This window comes from Delphinus delphis, chromosome 1 (assembly GCF_949987515.2).
Source record: "Delphinus delphis chromosome 1, mDelDel1.2, whole genome shotgun sequence".
Taxonomy (NCBI): Eukaryota; Metazoa; Chordata; class Mammalia; order Artiodactyla; family Delphinidae; genus Delphinus; species Delphinus delphis.
The window spans coordinates 4,102,197-4,126,865 of record NC_082683.1 but is presented as its reverse complement, the minus strand read 5'-3'; the positions used below and the strand labels follow the sequence as shown (position 1 = coordinate 4,126,865).

Below are 24,669 nucleotides of genomic sequence, written 5' to 3'. Positions count from 1 at the left end.
TTCCCCCCGCCGTGACACTTGGTGCGGCCGGAGCCACAGGCTTCGGGGACTTCTTGGGGCTCAACCTCAGTACTCTGCCCCTAGACCCTGCGCCCCCTTGCAGCCTTCCAGCTTAAGGCGAGCGCGGTGCCGCCGGCCTGGGCTGTGCTGAGACCGCGGCGTTGGCCCTCCCCTTTTCCCCGTCGGACCCCTGCCGGGGACCCCTGCGTTGCCTGTCCCCACTGGGTTCCTGTCCCCCGCTGGCCCTGCCGACCCGTCCCAGCGCTGCCGCCCAGTGGAGATCTGGAGAATCCCTGGCCCTCGCAGGAGTCCCTGCCTTGATAGCCCTGCCTGCCTACGGCCTCCCCTGCAGCTGCTTCCACCTTCCCCTCCGCTGTCCAGCCCACCGACCTCCTGACCGCCTCCGAGCACCCCACCTGGGCCCTTCTCGAGACCCCAGTGCTCGGTCTCCTGCTCGCTTCTTCAGACTCCGAGGCCCCACCTTTGCATCCCTCTTCCATGCCTGCCTCCCTAGAAGACAGATGCCTTATCAGACCCGGTCCTGCCTTCGGTGTTGCACTGTGTCACTTGGGTTGAAGCATACGGAGGAAGTCTGGCCTCCCAAGCTTGTGTAGTTGGAAAAGGTGTCCTTTAGATGATGGTGGATAGTCGCCCCCAGTTCCCGCCCAGGTCTTCATCACAGCTCACTACACCCTCCGGTCCTCTGATTTTCAGAGGTCACAGCCACCTCCTTTGTGTGCTAACTTGCATCCTGTCTTTCTGCCTCTCTCCAGATACATTCCTCGAGGGCAGGACGGTTTCTCCAGGGCCTGGCACGTGGTAGGTACTCAAAGACTATTCCTTGAATGAGGAATTCCAGGCAGTGCTTAAGCAGACCTCTACTTACTCTCAAAAAAGCTCCCCAAAGCTTTCAGGTCTCAGGCATTCCAGATTTTGTTCACTTCTGGGAGGGAAGCTTCCCTGTGACCGGGCAGCTCCTGCGGTTCCTGCTCCTCCCTTGCCTTGGTGAACCACTGCTTGTGAGACATCAACCCAGCCTAGCACTTCGGCGCCCGGATTCCCTCCTCTTCTCTACCCTCCCTCCCCCGCCAAAGAAAGGAGTCTGGATCAGGCTTGTCTCCTGTGTGCTGCTCCCACTCGCCCCCTTGTTCTTTTAAATTTTATTTTATTATTATTTTTTTATACAGCAGGTTCTTAATTAGTCTATTTTATACATATTAGTGTGTATACGTCAATCCCAATCTCCCAATTCATCCCACCATCCCCCCACCCCGCCCCTGCTTTCCCCCCTTGGTGTCCATACGTTTGTCCTCTACATCTGTGTCTCTATTTCTGCTTTGCAAACCGGTTCATCTGTACCATTTTTCTAGATTCCACAGATATGCATTAATATACGATATTTGTTTTTCTCTTTCTGACTTACTTCACTCTGTATGACGGTCTCTGGGTCCATCCACGTCTCTACAAGTAACCCAATTTTGTTCTTTTTTATGGCTGAGTAATATTCCATTGTATATATGTACCACATCTTCTCTATCATTTTGTCTGTTGATGGGCATTTAGGTTGCTTCCATGACCTGGCTATTGTAAACAGTGCTGCAATGAACATCGGGGTGCATGTGTCTTTTTGAATTATGGTTTTCTCTGGGTACATGCCCAGTAGTGGGATTGCTGGGTCATGTGGTAGTTCTATTTTTAGTTTTTTAAGGAACCTCCATACTGTTCTCCATAGTGGCTGTTTCAATTTACATTCCCACCAGCAGTGCAAGAGGGTTGCCTTTTCTCCACAACCTCTCCAGCATTTGTTGTTTGTAGATTTTCTGATGATGCCCATTCTAACCGATGTGAGGTGATACCTCATTGTAGTTTTGATTTGCATTTCTCTAATAATTAGTGATGTTGAGCAGCTTTTCATGTGCCTCTTGGCCATCTGTATGTCTTCGGAAAAATGTCTGTTTAGGTGTTCTGGCCATTTCTTGATTGGATTGTTTGTTTTTTTTTAATACTGAGCTGCATGAGTTCTTTATCTGTTTTGGAGATTAATCGTTTGTCTGTTGATTCGTTTGCAAATATTTGCTCCCATTCTGAGGGTTGTCTTTTCATCTTGTTTATTGTTTCCTTTGCTGGGCAAAAGCTTTTAAGTTTCATGAGGTCCCATTTGTTTATTTTTGTTTTTATTTCCATTACTCTAGGAGGTGGGTCAAAAAGATCTTGCTGTGATTTATGTCAGAGGGTGTCCTTTCTATGTTTTCCTCTAAGAATTTTATAGTGTCCGGTCTTACATTTAGGTCTTTAATCCATTTTGAGTTTATTTTTGTGTATGGTGTTAGGGAGTGTTCTAATTTCATTCTTTTACATGTAGCTGGCCAGTTTTCCCAGCATCATTTATTGAAGAGACTGTCTTTTCTCCATTGTATATCCTTGCCTCCGTTGTCATAGATTAGTTGAGCATAGGTGCGTGAGTTTATTTCTGGGTTTTCTATCCAGTTCCATCGATCTGTATTTCTGTTTTTGTGCCAGTACCATATTGTCTTCATTACTGCAGCTTTGTAGTATAGTCTGAAGTCACGGAGTCTGATTCCTCCAGCTCCATGTTTTTCCCTCAAGACTGCTTTGGCTATTTGGGGTCTTTTGTGTCTCCATAAAAATTTTAAGATTTTTTTCTAGTTCTGTAAAAAAGGCCATTGATAATTTGATAGGGATTGCACTGAATCTGTAGATTGCTTTGGGTAGTGTAGTCATTTTCACAGTATTGATTCTTCCAATCCAAGAGCATGGTATATCTCTCCATCTGTTTGTGTCATCTTTGATTTCTTTCATCAGTGTTTTATAGTTTTCTGAGTACAGATCTTTTACCTCCTTAGGTAGGTTTATTCCTAGGTATTTTATTCTTTTTGTTGCAATGGTGAATGGGATTGTTTCCTTAATTTCTCTTTCTGATCTTTCATTGTTAGTGTATGGGATGCAAGGGACTTCTGTGCATTAATATTGTATCCTGCCACTTTACCAAATTCATTGATTGGCTCTAGTAGTTTTCTGGTGGCACCTTTAGGATTATCTATGTATAGTGTCATGTCATTTGCAGACAGTGACAGTTTTACTTCTTCTTTTCCAATTTGTATTCCTTTCTTTTTCTTCTCTGATTGCCGTGACTAGGACTTCCAATATTATGTTGAATAATAGTGACGAGAGTGGACATCCTTGTCTTGTTCCTGATCTTAGATAAATGCTTTCAGTTTGTCACCATTGAGAGTGATGTTTGCTGTGGGTTTGTCGTATATGGCCTTTATTATGTTGAGGTAGTTTCCCTCTATGCCCACTTTCTGGAGAGTTTTTATCATAAATGGGTGTTGACTTTTGTCAAAAGCTTTTTCCGCAGCTTTTGAGATGATCAAATGGTTTTTATTCCTCAGTTTGTTAATATGGTGTATCACATTCATTGATTTGCATATATTGAAGAATCCTTGCATCCCTGGGATAAATCCCACTTGATCATGGTGTATGATCCTTTAAATGTGCTGTTGGATTCTGTTTGCTAGTATTTTGTTCGGAATTTTTGCATCTATATTCATCAGTGATATTGGTCTGTAATTTTCTTTTTTTGTAGTATCTTTGTCTGGTTTTGGTATCAGGGTGATGGTGGCCTCGTAGAATGAGTTTGGGAGTGTTCCTTCTTCTGCGATTATTTGGAAGCGTTTGAGAAGGATTGGCGTTAGCTCTTCTGTAAATGTTTGATAGAATTCACCTGTGAAGCCATCTGGTCCTGGACTTTTGTTTGTTGGAAGATTTTTAATCACAGTTTCAATTTTATTACTTGTGATGGGTCTGTTCATATTTTCTATTTCTACCTGGTTCAGTCTTGGAAGGTTGTACCTTTCTAAGAATTTGTCTATTTATTCCAGGTTGTTCATTTTATTGGCATACAGTTGCTTGTAGTAGTCTCTTATGATGCTCTGTATTTCTTCGGTTGTCTGTTGTAACTTCTCTTTCATTTCTAATTTTATTGATTTGAGTCCTCTCCCTCTTTTTCTTGATGAGTCTGGCTGAAGGTTTATCAATTTTTTTTATCTTCTCAAAGAACCACGTTTTAGTTTTATTGGTCTTTGCTATTGTTTTCTTTGTTTCTATTTCATTTATTTCTGCTGTGATGTTTATGATTTCTTTCCTTCTACTAACTTTGGGTTTTGTTTGTTCTTTCTCTAGTTCCTTTAGGTGTAAGGTTAGATTGTTTGAGATTTTTTTCTTGTTTCTTGAGGTAGGATTGTATTGCTATAAGCTTCCCTTTTAGAACTGCTTTTGCTGCATCTCACAGTTGTGTTTTTTTTTTTTTTTTTTTTCCACAGTTGTGTTTTTGTTGTCATTTGTCTCTAGGTATTTTTTGATTTTCTCTTTGATTTCTTCAGTGATCTCTTGGTTATTTAGTAGTGTATTGTTTAGCCTCCATGTGTTTGTGTTTTTTACGGTTTTTTTCCTGTAATATATTTCTCATCTCATACTGTTGTGGTTGGAAAAGATGCTTGATACAATTTCAATTTTCTTAAATTATCCGAGGCTTGATTTGTGACCCAAGATGTAATTTATTCTGGAGAATGTTCCATGCGCACTTGAGAAGAAAGTGTAATCTGCCTTTTTCGGATGGAATGTCCTATAAATATAACTTAAATCTATTTGGCCTATTGTGTCATTTAAAGCTTGTGTTTCCTTATTTTCTGTGTGGATGATCTGTCCATTGGTGTAAGTGAGGTGTTAAAGTCCCCCACTATTATTGTGTTACCATCAATTTCCTCTTTTATAGCTGTTAGCATTTGCCTTATGTATTGAGTGCATATGTTGGGTGCATATGTATTTATAATTGTTATATCTTCTTCTATGTTGGGTGCATATATATTTATAATTGTTATATCTTCTTCTTGGATTGATCCCTTGATCATTATGTAGTGTCCTTCCTTGTCTCTTGTAACATACTGTATTTTAAAGTCTATTTTATCTGATATGAATATTGCTACTCCAGCTTTCTTTTGATTTCCATTTGCATGGAATATCTTTATCCATCCCCTCACTTTCAATCTGTATCTGTCCCTAGGTCTGAAGCGTGTCTTTTATAGACAGCATATATACGGGTCTTGTTTTTGAATCCATTCAGTGAGCCTGTGTCTTTTGGTTGGAGCATTTAATCCATTGACATTTAAGGTAATTCTCGATATATATGTGCCTATTACATTTTCTTAATTGTTTTGGGTTTGTTTTTGTAGGTCCTTTTCTTGTCTTGTCCTTCCCACTTAGAGAAGTTCCTTTTTCATTTGTGGTAGAGCTGGTTTTGTGGTGCTGAATTCTCTTAGCTTTTGCTTGTCTGAAAAGCTTTTGATTGCTCTGTCGAATCTGAGTGAGATCTTGCCGGGTAGAGTATTCTTGGTTGTAGGTTCTTCCCTTTCATCACTTTAAATATATCATGCCACTCCCTTCTGGCTTGTAGAGTTTCTGCTGAGAAATCAGCTGTTAACTTTATGGGAGTTCCCTTGTATGTTATGTGTAGTTTTTCCCTTGTTGCTTTCAATAATTTTCCTTTGTCTTTAATTTTTGTCAATTTGGTTACTATGTCTCTCAGCGTGTTTCTCGTTGGGTTTATCCTGCCTGGGACTCTCTGCACTTCCTGGACTTGGGTGGCTATTTCCTTTCCCATGTTAGGGAAGTTTTCGACTATAATCTCTTCAAATATTTTCTCAGTTCCTTTCTCTCTCTCTTCTCCTTCTGGGACCCCTGTAATGCAAATGTTGGTGCATTTAATGTTGTCCCCGAGGTCTCTCAGGCTGTCTTCACTTCTTTTCATTATTCTGTTCTCCGGCAGTGAGTTCCACCGTTCTGTCTTCCAGGTCACTTATCCGTTCTTCTGCCTCAGTTATTCCGCTATTGATTCCTTCTAGTGTAGTTTTCGTTTCAGTTATTGTATTGTTCATCTCTGTTTGTTTGTTCTTTAATTCTCCTAGGTCTTTGTTAAACATTTCTTGCATCTTCTCGATCTTTGCCTCCATTCTTTTTCCGAGGTCCTGGCTGGATCATCTTCACTATCATTATTCTGAATCCTTTTTCTGGAAGGTTGCCTATCTCCACTTCATTTAATTGTTTTTCTGGGGTTTTATCTTGTTCCTTCATCTGGTACCTAGCCCTCTGCCTTTTCATCTCGTGCATCTTTCTGTGAACGTGTTTTTTGTTCCACAGGCTCCAGGATTGTAGTTCTTCTTGCTTCTGCTGTCTGCCCTCTGGTGGATGAGGCTACCTAAGAGGCTTGTGCAAGCTTCCTGATGGGAGGGACTGGTGGTGGCTAGAGCTGGGTGTTGCTCTGGTGGGCAGAGCTCAGTAAAACTATAATCTGCTTGTCTGCTGATGGGTGGGGCTGGGTTCCCCCTGTACGTCGTTTGGCCTGAGGCGACCCAACACTGGAGCCTACCTGGTCTTTGGTGGGGCTAATGGCAGACTCCGGGAGGGCTCTCACCAAGGAGTACTTCCCAGAACTGCTGCCAGTGTCCTTGTCCTCACGGTGAGCCACAGCCACCCCCGGCCTCTGCAGGAGACCCTCCAACACTAGCATGTAGGTCTGGTTCAGTCTCCCCTGGGGTCACTGCTCCTTCCCCTGGGTCCCGATGTGCACACTACTTTGTGTGTGCCCTCCAAGAGTGGAGTCTCTGTTTCCCCCAGTCCTTTTGAAGTCCTGCAATCACATCCCGCTAGCCTTCAAAGTCTGATTCTCTGGTAATTCCTCCTCCCATTGCTGGACCCCCAGGCTGGGAAGCCTGACGTGGGGCTTGGAACCTTCACTCCAGTGGGTGGACTTCTGTAGTATAAGTGTTCTCTAGTTTGTGAGTCACCCACCCAGCGGTTATGGGATTTGACTTTATCGTGATTGCACCCCTCCTACCATCTCACTGTGGCTTCTCCTTTGTCTTTGGATGTGGGGCATCTTTTTTGGTGAGTTCCAGTGTCTTCCTGTCGATGATTGTTCAGCAGTGAGTTGTGATTCCGGTGCTCTCGCAAGAGGGAGTGAGCGCACGTCCTTCTACTCCGCCATCTTGAACCAGTCTCCACCCCCTTGTTTTTGTCCCACTGGATATTTAGATTCTTGAAGACAGGGCATTTGACAGTCCGCTTCATGGTGTGTGGACTGGGACGGAACGAGTGCTTGGTGGATATTTGTTGACCAGGTCTGCAGAAGCAAAGACCTCAAGGGAACTTTATAGCCGCTCCTTTTGTAGATGCAAAACAGACGCCTGGAGGGCAAAAGACTTTCCAGAAGTCTGAGAGGAGGGGGGGATCAGCCCGGTCCTGGACCAGTGCCCTCTCTTTGCCCTCAGGGCCTCTGCTCCTTTGCCTCTCCTGGCCTTGGTAGGCAGAGGGCTGGCATGGCTATAATGTCTTTTTTTTTTTTTTTTTTTTTTGCTGTACGCGGGCCTCTCACTGTTGTGGCCTCTCCCGTTGCTGAGCACAGGCTCGGGACGTGCAGGCTCAGCAGCCATGGCTCACAGGCCCAGCCGCTCCGTGGCATGTGGGATCTTCCCGGACCGGGGGACGAACCCGCGTCGCCTGCATCGGCAGGCGGACTCCCAACCACTGCGCCACCAGGGAAGCCCGGCTATAATGTCTTTGATGTGAGTGTGACGGGCTGTGTGCTTTCAGACTGGCTGTTTAACCTCTGAGCTTCACTTTCCACATCTATAAGATGGGGACAGTAATGTTACTTACCTTACGGAGATGTTGGAATAATGAAAATGAAGATGTTTGTGAGTGCCTGGCTCATGATAAGGATTCAATGAAAGTTGGTGCCTTTTCTTTATTTCCCCTCTGGAGAGCCCACTGTACCCTTCTCTTGGGCTCAAAGCATGGGGCCCTCCCAGTTTTCCCTTTTTTGTTCATCTAGCCCCAAAGGCCTCTCTGCCCTTCCTCCGCAGCCTTCTTAATTCCTCCACAGCATAACTTAGTGATTTGCTGAATCACTAAAAAAGTTTTCACCGAGGGCCTAGTCTTGACCTCATGGAGCTCAGTCCTGCAGGGCGACCGGGACCCCGTAGCCTGGTGGAGCCTGGTGGAGCGGGGTGCCTTCTGTGACAGCGTCCTGTGTGGGAGATGGAGGTAGCTCCTGATCTGACTTCCCAAGGAAGAGGAGGAATCACCCCGGGGTGTGCGCCTGATGGCCTGGTGGGTGGCACGGGCGTGGTGTCCGGGAGGAACTGAAGCAACGGCAGCGCGGAGTGGACGGGAGTGAGGGCTGGGTGAGAGCCGTTCTGGGTGGGGGGCTGGGGGACGCAAGCGCTCTGCGTGTCCCAGAGCCCCTGGGACAGTCTGGGCTCCCGCCCGCAGGAGGCTGTGTCTCAGGAGTCCCCTCCCTTCCATCACCCTCTTGGAATGTTGCTGCCTGCCTGCACCTGTCCATCTCAGTTCTTTGATGTTGGGTGACCTGCCTTTCCGAGTCGCTGCCTCTTGTGCCGGTGCATCTCCTGCTGGTGCTGCCTGGGGCCTCTGTTTTGTGTCCCCTGCCCGGGTGACCATAGTGGAAGGGCTCTGTAGCAGCTCCCCGCCAAGCGTGGTGCTGGGTCCCACTTCCCTCAGGGGAGTGCGGGGAGGTACTGGCTCAGGTATCCGGGGCACGGGAGCAAAGTCTGGGGCGCCCTGCAAAGGAGGCTGCATCCTGGGCTCGGGAAACCCCGCGGGGCAGGGTGTGGGGCTGCAGGGGCCCCTTCTAGAGGACACCCTGCCGCGCGTGCTTTGCTTGTGCTCCCGAGGTAGGAAGGGCTTCCCTGTAGATATGCACTCGCTTTCTAAGAACAAACCTCCCAGTTTTATAGCTAATGTCAAGGAGAAAAGCACATTTTCCTGAAAGACAAATGTTTGGGAGTCAAGTTTACTGAAACTTAAATTTCATGATTGAATTTGATGAGTCCTGGTGGACAGCCTGGTACCACGGCCACAGGACAGTAGGTTCCCTTCTGCAAGCAGTGGGCCAGTGAGCAGATCAGTACAGGACAGGTGACAAGCGCTGAGGCCTGCTGGGTGTTGGTCAGACCTCTTCTGCTTACAGGTCATGGACACCTGTATGCGTTCCTGTGGCTTCTGTAACGAATTACCACAAACCGGGGGACCGAAAACAATTTATCTTCTTTCAGTTCTGAAGGTTAGAAGTCCGCAATCAGTCTCACTGGGATAAAGCCAAGGTGCGGGCAGGGCTGTGATCCTTCTGGAGGCTCCAGGGAGAATCGGGTTCCTGCTTTCTCCAGCTTCTAGAGGCGCCTGCGTTCCTCGGCTTGGGGTCCCTCCCTCCGTCTTCACGTCTCTCCTGCTTCTGCCCCGCCTGGCCTTTTCTCTGACCCCCCTGCCTCGCCCTCATCAGGACCCTTGTGACGATTTCAGGCCCAGGTGCATAATCTGGGTGCTCTCCCCATCTCATGGTCTCTAACCTGATCATGCCCACAAAGTTCCTTTTGCCACGTGAAGGCCAATAATCATCGGCTCTGAGGATTGGGTTGGGGACGTCTTCGGGGGCCATTATTTAGCCGCCACAGGCCTTTACGGCTCCTGTAACTCAGCTCTGGTTGGGGTGGGGCTGCCTTCCATCAGGCTGTCTCCACCTGGAGGTCTGGGTCCTGCCGGCAGGGCCGTCTTCGCCACCCTCCATCTCCACCAGCTTCCCCTGGGCTGGCCTCTTACCTTAGGCTCTCCCTGGGGTGGCAGGGTGGCCCCTGGGGCTCCAGGCCGGCCTGGGCAGCTCCTGGCCTGGGGGAGAGACAGTCTGCCCAGAGGGCAGCGTGGCTGGAGTCCCAGGGAAGACACACCCAGTGTATGTCATGGGTTCTGGGAGGGCCGTTCCACAAAACAAGGGATATTGAGTAGACAAATGTAACCTACAAAGGAAGAAACCCCAAACTAACCAAAGTGCGCGCCTTCCTGTTTATACAGTCCGGATCTGGAGGCCGAGGGGTGTGCCCGCCCGAGGGGGTGCCGGGTGGGAGTGGCATTCCAGTGGGGGGCTGGGCCCCCGCCCTGAGGCCCACAGGGTGTGGGAGGGGGGCGGTCACATCCGTGCCTCCCAGGCCCCCTGCATTCCCAGCACAGCCTGTGAGCGTGGAGAGTGGGCCGGCTGCCCGAAGACTCGAATTTTGGCTTCCTGTAGAACAGCCCTTTTCCAGCTTTTGAGTGTCAGATCCCTTTATGCTTTAAAACGTGATTGAGGACTCCACATAACGATAAAACTTGAGTGACTTCTACCAATATTTGTTATTGAGAAGCATCTACAGTGTTATTAATTCATTTAAAAACAGTAGACCTGTTACACGTTAACATAAAGATGTAGTTTTTTAATGAAAGCCAATTGCGTTTTCCGAAACAAAACCATGAGCAAGAACTGTGGGGTGGTTTTGCTTGTTTGCGAATCCCTTTAACATCCTGCTGACACACCGCTGGGGACTGCTTGGTCTGGTACAGGCTTCTCTGTTGTGATGGGTCATTTCGGCTGAAGTCTTTGAAGGAAATCCAGCCTCACCCCGCTGAGGGAGGAGGCCCTTAGAGAACTGGGGGTGCCCTGCTTTGGTGCTGTACCCTAATCCACAGCGGTTGTTTCTTGCGGGTTTCTTGCGTGCAGTCTGACACCCTGTTCCTGAACTTTCACAGTGTTCGGGTGGATCTTTCATCCATGCAGAATTTTATGTCATTGTGCTTGTTCACTCGGAAAATACTGCTTCTGAGGGAGGCAGATCTTCCAGATATTGACACATCTAATCACACAATTTCAAAAGATCCCTTTCGTTCCCGGCACTACCCATCTCGTCAGGAAAGTCTTCAAAGAAGTATGCAGCTGTCTGGCTCACAGTGGAGGGTACAGATTTTCCCAATTCTGAATTTTGCCTGAAAGCTCAATTTTTTTGACGAGTTTTCCTTGCAGTGACAGGTTCATTTTGTTCACGTCTGAGAGATTGTCTACAAAGCACCCAAGTCTGAAAAACCATGGTTTGTCTCTGAGCCGTTCTTTTAGTGAGAGTGGTGTTGCTGAGTGAAAGAAGGAGCTAGTTCAGCTCGCAGAACAGCCATCACGCCTGGCTTACCCTGGGGTGACCGTTGTCTTTCATCTGGCAGCAGAAATGCTTTTCGTGTATTTCCCGTTTCATCACAGAGTGTTGAAAGCACTCATCCTCAAGGGTCAAGACGTCATAAAATCCATAGTTTTCACAGCTTCCCCAAGGACATTCTTAGGTGAAGCTGTTGGACGTTATGCCCTGAGAGGGGAAGAACCCAGGATGGCTCGTGGGGTGCGGTGCCGTTTGCCTCGGGGCGTAATGCAGCTTCACCCACCGTTGCCTTGCCGCCACCGGCGCCAATGCCAACCCAGTGAAAGAGGCAAGTGGCATCTGGAGGTTATGAAAATAGCTTTGACCCTGTGGAGCCCTTGACCACCTTGGGCAACCTCAGGGGTTTGGGAACCACGTTCAGAAAACTGCTGTCTTAGAAGATCAAAGCCCGTGCCTTCTTGCTTGCCATTTTAGCATACAGAATATGGCCTCTGTTCAAGGCCAAGAGCTTATGATTCTGTGTCAGCTGAAGACAGTCTCTCGAGAAGGTTCAGATCCCTGTCTGCTGGAAGGCGGGTAGCATCCTTATTGAGCCAGGTTGCCAAGGCACCCAGAGCACTCAAAAGCTGTCCCCACCTGGCTTCACCAACAAGACTGCATGTAGCTCAGCTGTCTTGGGTGCCGGACTTCAGGGGCCCCTTGAGCCAGGGCTCTCGTGATGACGTCTGGACCCGCTGGCCTTGCTCCTGCTCTGCCTGCCTTTTTGTATGTGTCTCAAGGTAGCTGCTCCTGTGGTGCCCGGGGCAGCTTCAGGCTGATGACGTCTCTGCTCCGAAGGCCACAGAAAAGAGTGTTTCCTTCTCCTAACAGAACCAGCAGAAGCTCTGAGATCATATCTCGTTGGCTCTGAGTGGGTCATGTGCCCCAAGCCACTCTAAGACAGCCCTGGTTCCCGAGGCCTGGTGCCCTTGTGCAGGGCTCGACCTCCACAGCTGGACAAAGCACGTGCCGGTCCCTAAATCAGTCACTGAGACCGGGATAGGTGTGCTCTGGTTGGCCAGGGGAAGGTGGCGTGGGCGCCAGTCTGCTGCACTGGGGGGCTAGAGGGTGGGATGGCAGAGTGTGGGTTGCAGGGGTGGTGGTTTCCCTGGGGTTCCCGGGAGGTCGGAAACTTTCAGAACTGCTCTAAGAACTGTGGCCCTCATAACTCTTTTCTTTATTTGAACATGAATGCCGCAGGTAGTCCTAGAGGCCCCCAGCGACCCTCAGACCGGCAGAATGCACGACTGGCACAGGATCTTTGACCAAAACCTGCTGGTCCCTCCCCACACACAGAGAGCACGCCAGCCTCTAAAGGAGTCGACGGCATTTCAGTGTGTCCTGAAGTGGCTCGATGGCCCGCTCATTAAGCAGGTAAAGAAATTGGTTCTTTACTGTCAGACGCACGCTGTCACTGCTCTCACCTGAGATGGTATTGATTTTCACATGTTTATTTGAGTCTTGTACCGTACCCATCACCCCGGGCCTTGGCAGTACTCGGAGGTAAAGTGGTCCGTCAGCAAAGAGGATTTGTGATTCAGTGACTCGGTCAGCACTTTTGGCCCTGGCTAAAAGGCTTCTTTTTGCCTACAGTGGAGCAATCTAAAAACCCAGGTAATTCGAGTTCCTGGGTTATTTCCTGACCAGGTTGTTTGCAAGAGGTGGCCTTGTGCATGGCTCAGCATGGCCGGCTTTCAGCCTGGCAGTCAGAATAGCAGGGGCGGAGCTCTGGGCATCCTGGGAGATGTGCCTGGGAGGTACCACCGCCTTTGCACATTCAGGCCGTTGCTCTGTGGCTCTGCGTCCACCTGTGCCCTCCAGCTGCCGGGGGACCTGCCGGAGAAGCTGGCGCGTCTGTGCCTCCTCAGACCACCCACAGGATTGGATGGTCCTAGGGAGGCCCAGTGTCCTGGGGGGACGCACAGGAAGGATCCAGCCCTGCCAGTGTGAGCACGTGGCTTGGCAAGACCGTATCTTCTTCCTCTGCAGCTGGCAGGGTCGTTCTCCAGGCACGCAAAGCTGTCGGAGCGCTGGGGCTATTATTAAATCACACTGTAAACCTAAAGTGTGTGTCTTCAAACCATACGTATGAAAGGAAAAGGATGGAGAAAAGGCCGTGTAAACACTAAGCATAAGAGAGCCTTGTGGCTGCACTAATATCAGACAAAGTAGAGTTCAAGGCGGAGCATATCCTAGAGATAAAGGGACATTTCACAGCGATGATGTGAGTCAGGAAGACGTGACGGTCCTAAATGTGTGTGTGCACCTACGTCGGGAGCCCCCAGAGGCACCCCCCGGGCTCAGGAGGATTTGACATGACTCAGCACACAGTCATCCTCAGAGGACAGATTTATTTCAGTGAGAAATTACCGAGTAGGATGCGCCGAGCCAAAGGCGTGTGGGGGGAGACGGGCGTGAGCTTCCGGGGTCATCTGCCATGGGAGTCCCCCAGGACACACTTCATTCCCTCAGCAACAGGCTGCGACACCACCTGTGAAATGCTGTCAACCAAGGAAGCTCGTTAGAGACTCAGTGCCCACAGGCCCTAAAAACCTCAGGGCTTCTCGGGAGCTGGTCGTGTAGACACCCTCTGCCTAGCAGGTACCAAGATTCCAGAGTCCCAGAAGGAGAGCAGGTGTTCAGCGTAAATCACTCTGTTCAGGCAGTTTAGGTCCTGGGAGCCGTTCTCATTCGTTAGGGTGGTGGGACCCCCACGTTCCCAGAGGAGCTAAAGGCCTAGCAGAGCCTCACTGCGGTACGCGGTGCTGCTGTGGGGAAAGGGCTGGTCTTTACAGTGTCTGGTGCCTTGTCTGTATTTGTGGCCATGACTTCTCAGTTCTCAAAGATCTGCTTTTCTTTTGCTCACACCCCAGCGCCACCCCCAAATAATTCTGGCAAGTTGAGTTTTTAGTTTGTGGTTCTATCAGGATGTAAAGGGTAAAACAGAACACAGAAAACCATGCAAAATAGGCTAAGCTTGAGGTAATTTGTTAACTCACATAAAGACAAACCCATAGTTAGCATAAGCTTCAGGTGTGCCTTTATCCAGAATCTCACGTGGTGTCACCTGGACTTGTTCTTTCTTGGCTCCACATGGCATCATGTGTGTCTCTCTGCAGCTCTGGCCTCTTGTGTCTCGTTGCTCTGGGTGAGTCTCCAGCCTGTGTCTGGGCCCAGAGACTCCAGCCTCTGGTTGGCCAGGGGAGGGCTGTGTACTTGGACTCATAACCTCACCAGGACCACGGGCCGTGGGAGAGAGGTAGTTCCCCGAAAGGAACTGAGACCTAAACTGGGGGATGGACGCTGAGTGGCCCAGTTCTCCGTGGATGGTCGGTCAGCACTTGCTGGGAGACTCGTGACCTTGAGGACCCTTCAGGGCTGTCCCTCTGTCTCCTAGGCTGTGCTGGAGGTGCTGTCGGAGGTGGGCTGCCACCTGCGAGTGTCCCTCTTTGACGTGACCTACCGACACTTCTTCGGGAGGACGTGGAAGAGCCCGGCGAGGCCCCTGGAGCCGCTCTGCAGGCAGCCACCCAGGATCGACTTCAGTGAGGTGGGCGGGGCGGCAGGTGGGCGTGCGGGGTGGGCGTGCGGGGTACAGTGGACCTGGGGGCGCCGCCAGCGCGTCCTAGAGCCCAGGAACGCCCCTGAGCAGTGGGCCCGGCCCTCCAAAGCTCGTCCTGGCGCCGGCCCCTGTTTCCAGACGGAATCTTGGGTGGAAGCCGCACGCCCTGAGCGGTTCAGCTGAGAGTGGGGGGGACACACGAGGGGGTTTCGTCCTCTTCACGGAACTTGCAGCTTTTGGAACAAAGTTAGGAAATTATCGATCTCATCTGACTCCCCTACTTTTCCTCTCCCCTTCTTTTTCTTTCTTTTTCGTTTCTTCTTCTTCTTTTGTTTTTTTTAAAATGAGCAACTTGAGACCTAGCAGTAAAGTGACTTACCCAGGTAGAAGGTAGCAGAGCCCGGAGCCCCCGCCTCTGCCTGCAGACGGGGTGCTCGCGTTGGCATCAGTTGGTGACACGATTTTGCCCACGTAGCTGTGTCTGGCCGCCCCGCAGACAGGGTTTTCCATCTTCGTTCAGCTGCACCAAATTCGCAAACATCCCTCCATCGCCTGCTGTCTGCTCGGCATTGTGCCGGGCGCCGGGGCGATGATGCTGGGTGGACGGGCCTGGCGTGGTTCTCACCCTGGACAACTTGCAGTCTGCTGGGACGACACACCCAGGCAGGCAACAGAGCAGGTGCAGGTGTGATAGGTTCTCGGAGGAGACCGACAGCTGCTGCCCTGAAGAAGGAGGGAGGTGTGCTGCAGGCAGACCTCTGCGAGCTGGGCCCCAGGATGAGGAGGGACCCAGCCCCGGGACGAGCAGGGCGGCAGGTGCCGCAAGCAGGGCAGGCCCCGCATGTGCCCGGGGGTGGGGGAGGGAGGCGTGGGGAGGCAGCCGAGGGTGGGCTTGGTGGGCTGGCTGGGCAGGGCCTTCCTAGGGACACTGGGCTCTTCCTCAAGAGTGGGAGGTGTCCCAGAGGTCTTCTTCCCAGCTGCTGCTTGAAGCTGAACTGCAGGCAGCGGGGTCCTGCGGGGGACGGTCACGGGTATCGGGAGGGTCAGTGCTGTGTTGGCGTTGTCCTTCCCGTGCGTACAGAGTCAGGGAAGCCCAGTAAGTGACAGTACAGTGAATAATGGAGGTGGTGGCAGTGACCGTGGCCATCCTGGGGGAGGTCGCCGTGCGTAACCAGACCAAGCGAGCCGCCCTTTTCTGCGGGGGGCGGTCCTGGCCCAGTCGTGAGGCCGCCGGGTCGCGACTCTGCACTTGGCGGTCACCCAGAGTCAGGATGCCATGTCTCCGCGTGGATTGTTTCTGACTGGTCCTGTTACTGAACGTGCCGGAGAGGATGACGCTGCCCCCGGAGGTCAGGAAAATTAGATAAGGCCGTGGGTATGTGTGTCCTGCGGCCCAGGACCGCGGCTGGTGTCCAGGCTGCCAGACGGCCTGTGAGGTGCCCCTTAGAGTCTGGCTGGAGAGAAAGGCCGCGTGTTGTAAACCGGGGAGTGACGGTGGGCGGCTGCTTAGGGTGCCGTCCCAGCTCAGGCAGTGAGTCGCCTTCACGCCTCTGACTTGGGGCGGTCAAGGCCCGGGCAGGAGCACGGTGGCCCCGATGTTGCTGGGAGCCTTCCAGGGCCGGGCTGTTTGGATTCGCTTTCTCGGTTGGACAGCCAGGCCCCGGGAAGCCCGGTGTGGTGACAGTTAGTACGGTGACACAGGGTCCTCTCACTCCTGGGGAGTCTCCACGGGAGAGGCTGGCTCCCAGCACCTTGGTGTGGTTTCGTCCCCGCCATCCGCCTCTGGAGGTCGGTAGATCATCTCTCCGCCTTGAAGAGCAATCCGGCAGGTCAGAGGCTGTGAGTGCCACCTGCCTTGACCGCAGGGATTGTTCTTGGGCCTTGTTTTCACCCCAGGCATCGGAGGGGCCCTGCAGGCTCCATTTGGAAGCGCTGCCGTGTCGAGGGGATGGTTATGCTCTGAAGTCAGCACAGCAGCACTTTGCCGCCACTGGGGTCCCGAGATGAGCCCTCCCTCCGTGGCTTTCCCCTTGGCTTTCCCCGTGGCAGTGGCTGTCACAGCCTTGACAGGCCACGCCCGGAGGGCCTGCCCTGTCCCGCCACCAGCTGGGTGACTGTGAGCCCTGCAGAGTGGAGGTCGCGTTGCAAGGAAGCCTTCAGAGCTGCCGCTCCCCCTTCTGGACTCGTCCAGGGTTTAGCATCCGTGCCTGAGCGGGCTTCTCGTGTGTCCCCGTGTCCTGGGAGCTGTGGGTCTCGGGCCTTTCCAGCTCACAGTTCAGGTCTGACCTGAGCTGTGGGAGCCGAGTGCCGCTCCATCGTTCATGTTCTGCCGAGTGGGGCATGGGGACGGGGCCGTGTGTTAGGGAGGACCACAGCCCTCAATGTTTCTGGAAGAATCTGCACCCTTCAGCCTTAGTTACTGAAGTGGAGATCGCAGCAAGGCTGGTGTGGGTGAACAGAGCATTTCTGGTTGGGAGCTGGTGTCAGAGCCACGGAATTGCTCAGGGAAGAGCTGTGCTCCAGCTGCTATGCCCAAGGCGAGCAGCAGAGGCCAGTGGTGCCCCAGGAACACCCATCCTGATGCGCCACTCGGCAGCATCCTCCTTGCCCAGCGCTTTCCTCCCATCCTTGACGTTCAGAGTTTAGCTAACTAAAGGGAATCCCCCTTCACCGTGTGTGTGTGTGTGTGTGTGTGTGTGTGTGTGTGTACCTGTGTGCATACGTGTATGTACGTGTTTACATGAAGTGTGGAGCATTCCCAAGGTGGCCTAGATAGGCAGGAGGGACTGGTTCTGCGGTCTCATCATCTGAGCAAAACTCTGCGTCCGTACCTATGGGAATAGAGAGAAACACAATTTGCCCTTTTTTGAAGTGATTCTGAAATTTGGTGATGATCTTCTTCTGATTTTACTAATTGCCTGGGTTTTTCTGGTTCTGCCGATCAGCCGTGGCTTGGGGGTGATACGACGGGAGGTTGCCAGCTGCCAGTAGCAGGGGACCATCTTTGGAATCGACATGGCTGTCCCGCCTACACGTGGATTCCTGAATCAGCCGCGTGGGCTCTGGGTTTTGATTGAGTTGTCACTGTAATATGCAGCCCTGAAAGAAGATGTTGTTTTATTACTTTGCAAACAACGTCCTGAGGAAAGACTTGGGAAAAAAGAAGTCCTTCCTTGAGCCCGAGCTGGGTGTTTCTTTCTGTGAGTGATGAATTCCTCATGCTGCGCTCAGATCCCCTCTTGTCCCAGCCTCTCGGCTCTGCCTGGTGGAGCCCAGGGGACCAGCTCCGGGCCTCTCAGCTCTGACTCATAATTAGGTGCTCCCCTTCAAGACCGTCCTCGGTGGAGAGGAATTGCCCTTCACTTGCACTGAGATGGTTGATCGTTCATTCAACCTCTCAAAAGATATCTTTAAAAAATAATCCGGGGGGCTTCCCTGGTGGCGCAGTGGTTGAGAGTCTGCCTGTCAATGCAGGGGACACGGGTTCGAGCCCTGGTCTGGGAGGATCCCACATGCCGCGGAGCAACTAAGCCCGTGAGCCGCAACTACTGAGCCTGCGCGTCTGGAGCCTGTGCTCTGCAACGAGAGGCCGTGATAGCGAGAGGCCCGCGCACCACGATGAAGAGTGGACCCCGCTCGCCACAACTAGAGAAAGCCCTCGCACAGAAACGAAGACCCAACACAGCCAAAAATAAATAGATAAGTTAAAAAAAAAAAAATCCGGGAGGCCAAAGTACCGTGCAGTTCCTACACTTTCTTTCTGAGATGGACATAATTCTCCCTTAGATTCTTTCCTTAACTAACCACGCTCAGCCTTTCAGCGACAGGCTCATTTCTCCTCCTTTATTTATTGTATGCAAATGACTGGCAGGAATCCTAGTGGTTCTTCACAGGCAGCCGGAACCCGGACCAGGAGATGGTTCCTCCTGAGCCCATCTCAGCCCAAGGTGTTGCTGAAGTCACAGGCGGATCCCTGGCCTCCGGGAGACACAGGTAATTGGGCTGCTTCCTCGTCCCATCGCCAACCGAGAGCAACCAGCTGCTGAACGTGCTTGTTCGTCAGAGTAATGAGAGTGAGGTGACTCCCTTTAAAAGTGGAGGCTGTCCATAAAAAAGAATGAAATCATGCCATTTGCAGCAACATGGATGGGCCTGGAGATGATCGTACTGAGTGAAGTAAGTCAGACAGAGAAAGACAGATATCATATGATGTCGCTTATATGTGGAATCTAAAATAGGACACAAGTGAACTTATCTACGAACCAGATACAGACTCACAGACACAGAGAACAGACCTGTGGTTGCCAAGGGGGAGATGTGGGGGAGGGAAGGATTGGGAGTTTGCGGTTGGTAGGTGCAAACTATTTTGTATAGAATGGATAAACAGCAAGGTCCTGATGTGTAGCGCAGGGAACTATATTCAACACCCTGTGATAAACCATAAGGGAAAAGAATATGAAAAGGAATGTGGATATATGTATAACTGAATCACTTTGCAGTACAGCAGAAATGAACACAACATTGTAAATCAACTATACTTCAATAAAATTAAAAAAAAAAAAGTGGAGGCTGTCAGGGAATGTCAGCATGTCCAAACGAAACTCTGGGAGGCTCTGCCGTGCCTCGGTTAATCTCCGGGTTCTTGAACGTGCCTTACCCTCTCCTTACACCTCTCACATGTTCCAAGAGCTGCTCCTGATGCAAACAGTCTGCAAAGCAGGAATCCAGTGTCACTCCCGGGCACCGTCTCTACGGAGAGAGCCTGGCCTCAACCGCGTCACCCGAGGAGGGCTTCTCTCCTCTCCAGCTCAACAGAAACCAGTCCTTGGGGACACCAAGCCAGGAATGGACGGTGGTAGGAAGGGGATAGAAATGAGTGAGTGAATAGAAGGGCAAAGGATATCTCTCCGTGATGTTTCCAGCAGTGGGATTTAGTTGTACTGTGTGGTGATTTAACTGTCTACCACGTGGGGACAGTAGAAAGCTCTGAATTTGTCAGCTTATGCTGTTGTGTTCATCATCTCCTGGGGGCGTATTTTTGCTTCGGGCTGTAACTGGGTTTGCTGTTTCTGAATAAGCCAAGCCATCATTCTCCAGGCGGGAGCAGGACAGGCCTTGGCCTCGGGGGTGGGATCTGATGTAGGGGGACAAGGGCTGAGTCCTGCTCCATCACTTACTCCTGTGGGGTCTTAGGCCAGTTGTTTAAACTCCTGACTCTGAATTCATCGTCCGTGCGTGAGGGACAGCAGCGCCCATCTCCTAAGGGTCTGGAGTGTAAACAGTAGGTTCTTCCCAGACAGGCGCCCAGGGAGCAGTAGGTGTTCACTCAGCAAACACTGGCTGGGGGTCTGCTCTGTGCCAGGCTCTGTTACATTAGGAACTGGACGTGCCCGGATGGGTGAGATGGTGTGTGGTCGTTTCAGCCGTGGTGGGGTTTGCGTTGTCACTGTAGATCGGGGCTTGTCAACCCTGGCTCCGCGGACGCTTTGAGCCAGATAGTTCTCTTGGCGGGGGGCTGTCTCCAGGGCTGTGTCCCTTCCTGTGGATAATGGTGGACCCCACCCCGGATGAGCGGAAGCTTCTGACTTTGGAATTAGAGATTTTGCATCTTCCCAGATGCTTGGCAACTTTGCTTGGCGAGCTCACCGTGCTTGGAGCGCTCAGTCTTGTGGTGGCTTGTGTGCAGGAAACTGCCCTGAGCCTCAAGGGGAAGGTTGAGCTGGCAGATGTTGGCTGCAGGAAGGATCTGTGGTATAGTTACCTTCCTGAAGACATCCTATTAAAGGTTTATTAAAAAAAAATGGTTTGGAAGGCACTAGTTTAATTTCTGATCCTCTCTCCTGTGGCCTTGGCCTCAGCCTGGGACCGAAGAGCACGTGTCACTTAGGGCAGGTCAGGCGGAGGTGCGGCCGGCGACGCGAGGCCGCAACCTCTCCAGGAAGGCACATCCTCTGAGGCCCGATTGTGTGGGTGAAAGTGGAATCTGGGCCCCGAGGCAAAGCGGTGTCCGTGTGTCTGAAGATGAAGGCATTAAGACAGGAGCATTTCTGTGATTTATTAATCTGTTTCTCTTGTCAGAGAGGCACCTTGTCAGGGGTGGCTGAGTGAGATGTGATGCGGGGGGAGCCAGAGCCCCGCTTTGCCATCTCCCGTGGCTTCTCTCGCAGGTAATTGGATGGGCTTGACTCTAGCTTTTAATCGTGCAGTGGCAGCCCATGCATCTGCGAGCATCCTGCACGGCCTCCTTGAGGCGTCCTGACGCTGGAGGGCTTGTCTGCAGTGCTGCTTGACCGCGGTTGAGATGTCTGGCCAAGCCCACGGGGCTGGGGGTGGGGGAGTGCCTGGGTTCCAGGTGACTTGGCCCTCCTGGGGACCCCCCCCAAACACACACACACACACGCACACACACACACACGCACACACACACACACACACACACACACACACACACACACGGGTTGAAGCTGCAGAGTTGTGTGGTTCATCCCAGGAGGCTTTTGCTTCCACCGACCCTCCGAGTTGGTCGGCCCTGGGCAGGGTGTGCATTTTCTACCTGCCTAATCTAGCCTTTACCTTTGAACTTTGAACTTCTTGAGGGCTGGATCGCGTTTTCTAGGTTCCTTAGAAATTCTTTAGCATGCGCTGTGCCCACACTAGAGGGGCAATAAATGATGTTTGGAAAAGCATCCGTCCTTAACCAGCAGTAATGATGGGATGAGACCCTCAGACCTCGTGTTGCCTTGTGATTCACGGAGCTTCCAAGGCCGACCCTCCTGGTGAAAGTGGGGTCTCTGGAGACAGACCAGGGGGCTCCGTGGTCGGTTTGGTCTCAGAATAATTGTTTTCAGTGGTAAAGGAAAGGGAGAGGCAACAGCCATGAGTCCACATGTGGGACGTCCCCAAAGCAGCTGGTCCCCCGCCTCCAGGCAAAGGATTTCAAGGTGACCTCTAAGCTGGAGGCTTGTTGCTGCTTTGCATCAGAGCTGACAGTGTTTGTTTCACTGCCAAGAGAAAAGTGGGTAGTGTTCATAAAACTGATATGCACAGGTGTACATATGAGAGGTGAGATAATGACCAACTTGACTTTACAGCAGGCCTTTTTAAAACAGTTCTTGAGTCTTGGAAACGGAAACATAATTCTCTCTTGGTCCAACTGCCTGTCAGCTGTAAGTGGCCACTATTTCATCATTTTGCAATAAAAGATAATACAATAACGATTTATATCTCGTGGCTGATGTTTTAATGTGTCTCTCTGTTATCCTGGGCTGACAGTCTGTGATTACAGTAAACGCTTTCTCGGTGACACCATGGTAATGACTCGTTAATGGGGGATTGTTCCAAGTTTAAGTCACGTTGCCACGGCCTGGCCCGGCCCGGCCCGGCCCTGCCTTGGGGGAAGGGTGGCCTTTGTGTTCTGCTGGTGACTCTACACCTGGGCTTCGCCCCAACAAGGACGCTGGGTTCCGGGGACCACTCGGGTCCAGAGCCTCAGGTCAGCGCTGACCTGGGCTCCTGGGACGCTTGTTGCCCATAGATTTGCAAACCCAGTTAGTGCCTCCATTTCTGTCTTCTGTGTCTACGACGTTTGTTAGCTGAGAGCAACTGCTTTGGATTTCAGGAGATCAGAAAACAGCAGCAGAGGGAAGGTGCTTCCATTCCCACTTGGGAGGGTGCATCTCAGCGATGGGAGCTGGATTTGACCCGCCCGTGTCCCCCCTCCCCGTGGTGAGAGTGAGGGCTGCCCTCTGTACCTTAGAGGATGGAGAGGCTGCAAGTGGGAAACCTTTTAGGAGCAATTTGAGTATCATCTACTTGGCTTGGGTCCACAACTCCTATAATAAAGAATCCCACCGTGGGACATCCCTGGTGGCCCAGTGGTTAAGAATCCGCCTGCCAATGCACGGGACACTGGTTCGACCCCTGGTCCGGGAAGATCCCACGTGCCGCGGAGCAACTAAGCCCGTGCACCACAACTACTGAGCCTGCGCTCTAGAGCTTGCGAGCCACAACTACTGAGCCTGCATGCCACAACTACCGAAATCCTTGTGCCTAGAGCCTGTGCTCCGTGACAAGAGAAGCCACCGCAGTGAGAAGCCCGCACACCGCAACGAAGAGTAGCCCCCGCTCACCGCAACTAGAGGAAGCCCGCGTGCAGCAACAAAGACCCAACGCAGCCAAAAAAAAAAAAAATCCCACAGCAATATTCATCATTAAAAGATGTTAGTTGGGCTCTGAACTGAGAATCCTGCTTAGTTTATTTTTATTTTTTTATTTTTGCGGTACGCGGGCCTCTCACTGCTGTGGCCTCTGCCTTTGCGGAGCACAGGCTCTGGACGTGCAGGCTCAGTGGCCATGGCTTACGGGCCCAGCCGCTCTGTGGCATGTGGGAACTTCCCGGACCGGGGCACGAACCCGTGTCCCCTGCATCGGCAGGCGGACTCTCAACCACTGCGCCACCAGGGAAGCCACCTGCTTAGTTTAAACAAAATTAATTCGGGTGCAGCCTCATGGTATTTCCACACGAAACAGGGATTAGAGTCAATACTGGCAAGTTGTGATTGCAGTTTGACGGCGGTGTTGGATGGAACGGCTCAGCGGGTGCGTGGGTGCGGTGGGCTACTTAACGTCTTTGGGCTCGTGGTCCTTCCGGGTGATGGGCATGGGGCGCGAGGCTGCCCCAGCCCCTTTGTTCTCCAGAGGCTCTGGGTCTGTTGGCATTTTCTGTGGATGGGAAGGTCCCAGAGGAGAAGCAAATCGTTTGATGTCCCAGATGCTGGGCACCCTGGAAGGAGGAGCTGTGAGGGGGTCGCTCACTGGGCCCCTTCTCTTCTCTGGCGCCTGGAAGGGATGCTCCTCCCCACGCGGCGTGTTTGTGGCGTTGACGTGACAACGAGGAGGGAGCGCACCTGTGTTCCTCCGTGTTCCTTCTCTGCAGCTCGAGAGCGTTCAGTCCGTCCCTGGCTTCTCTTTTGCAGCCCTTCTATTTTCACACGTCCTTGAACCACCCTAATATCGTGGCCGTGGTGGAAGTGGTCACTGAAGGCAGGAGACGGGACGGGACCCTTCAGGCTTTGTCCTGTGGGTTTGGAATCCTTCGGATCTTCAGCAACAACTCGGAATCTCCTGCGTCTGCCCCCCAGGACAAACGGTATCTGCCCCGTTTTCCCCGTCGCTGGGGTTTCTGGCGTCTTCCTGTGGTGATTTAACGGCTCATTATTTGTCCAGACTAGAAAGCTCTGAATTTGTCAGCGTGTGTGTTCATCACAGTCTGCCGGTGGTATTTTTGCTTCGGGCTGTAACTGGGTTTGCTGTTTCTGAATAAGCCCAACCATCGTTCTCCAGGCGGGAGCGGGACAGGCCTTGGCCTCGGGGGTGGGATCTGATGTAAGGTGGTCAAGGCTGAGTCCTGCTCCATCACTTACTCCTGTGGGGTCTTAGGCCAGTTGTTTACTCTTTGAATTCATCTTCAGTGCAGCGCCCATCTCCTAAGGGTCCGGAGTGTAAACAGTAGGTTCTTCCCAGACAGGCGCCCAAGGAGCAGTAGGTGTTCACTCAGCAAACACTGGCTGGGGGTCCGCTCTGTGCCAGGCTCTGTTACATTAGGAGCTGGACGTGCCCGGATGGGTGAGATGGTGTGTGGTCGTTTCAGCCTTGGTGGGGTTTGCGTTGTCACTGTAGATCGGGGCTTGTCAGCCCTGGCTCCGTGGACACTTTGGGCTGTCCCGTGCAGTGTACGAGGTCTCGTAGCACCCCTCGCCTCTGCCCACTAGATGCCAGGCAGCCCCCTCCCCGCCCAGCTGTGACAGCCAAAAGTACCTCCAGACTTTACCCGACATCCCGACGGCGGCAAAGTCATCCCGGGTTGAGAACCACCACTCCAGACACACAATCGTGGAAACCCCTCAAACGTTGTTTTCTTGGGACATCTCCAAGCATGACCAACTCCCCAGGCATTGTTTTCTAGTGCTGAGGTTCTCAGGCTGCACTCGGGCCGTGCTGTGTGTGTGCTGGACATGCTTG

At 51.8% G+C, this 24,669-nt stretch overlaps 1 protein-coding gene across 1 annotated transcript in view; it reads left to right on the top strand.

Moving 5' to 3' along the window:
* Positions 1-24,669, top strand: part of NPHP4 (nephrocystin 4) — a 135,202-nt gene that overhangs the window by 368 nt on the left and 110,165 nt on the right. Inside the window, exons 2-5 of the mRNA XM_060013335.1 lie at positions 774-823; positions 12,292-12,461; positions 14,485-14,637; positions 23,625-23,797. Coding sequence (XP_059869318.1) covers positions 12,327-12,461; positions 14,485-14,637; positions 23,625-23,797 — 461 coding nt within the window. The 5' untranslated portion in view covers positions 774-823; positions 12,292-12,326. The remainder of the gene's footprint in view (positions 1-773; positions 824-12,291; positions 12,462-14,484; positions 14,638-23,624; positions 23,798-24,669) is intronic.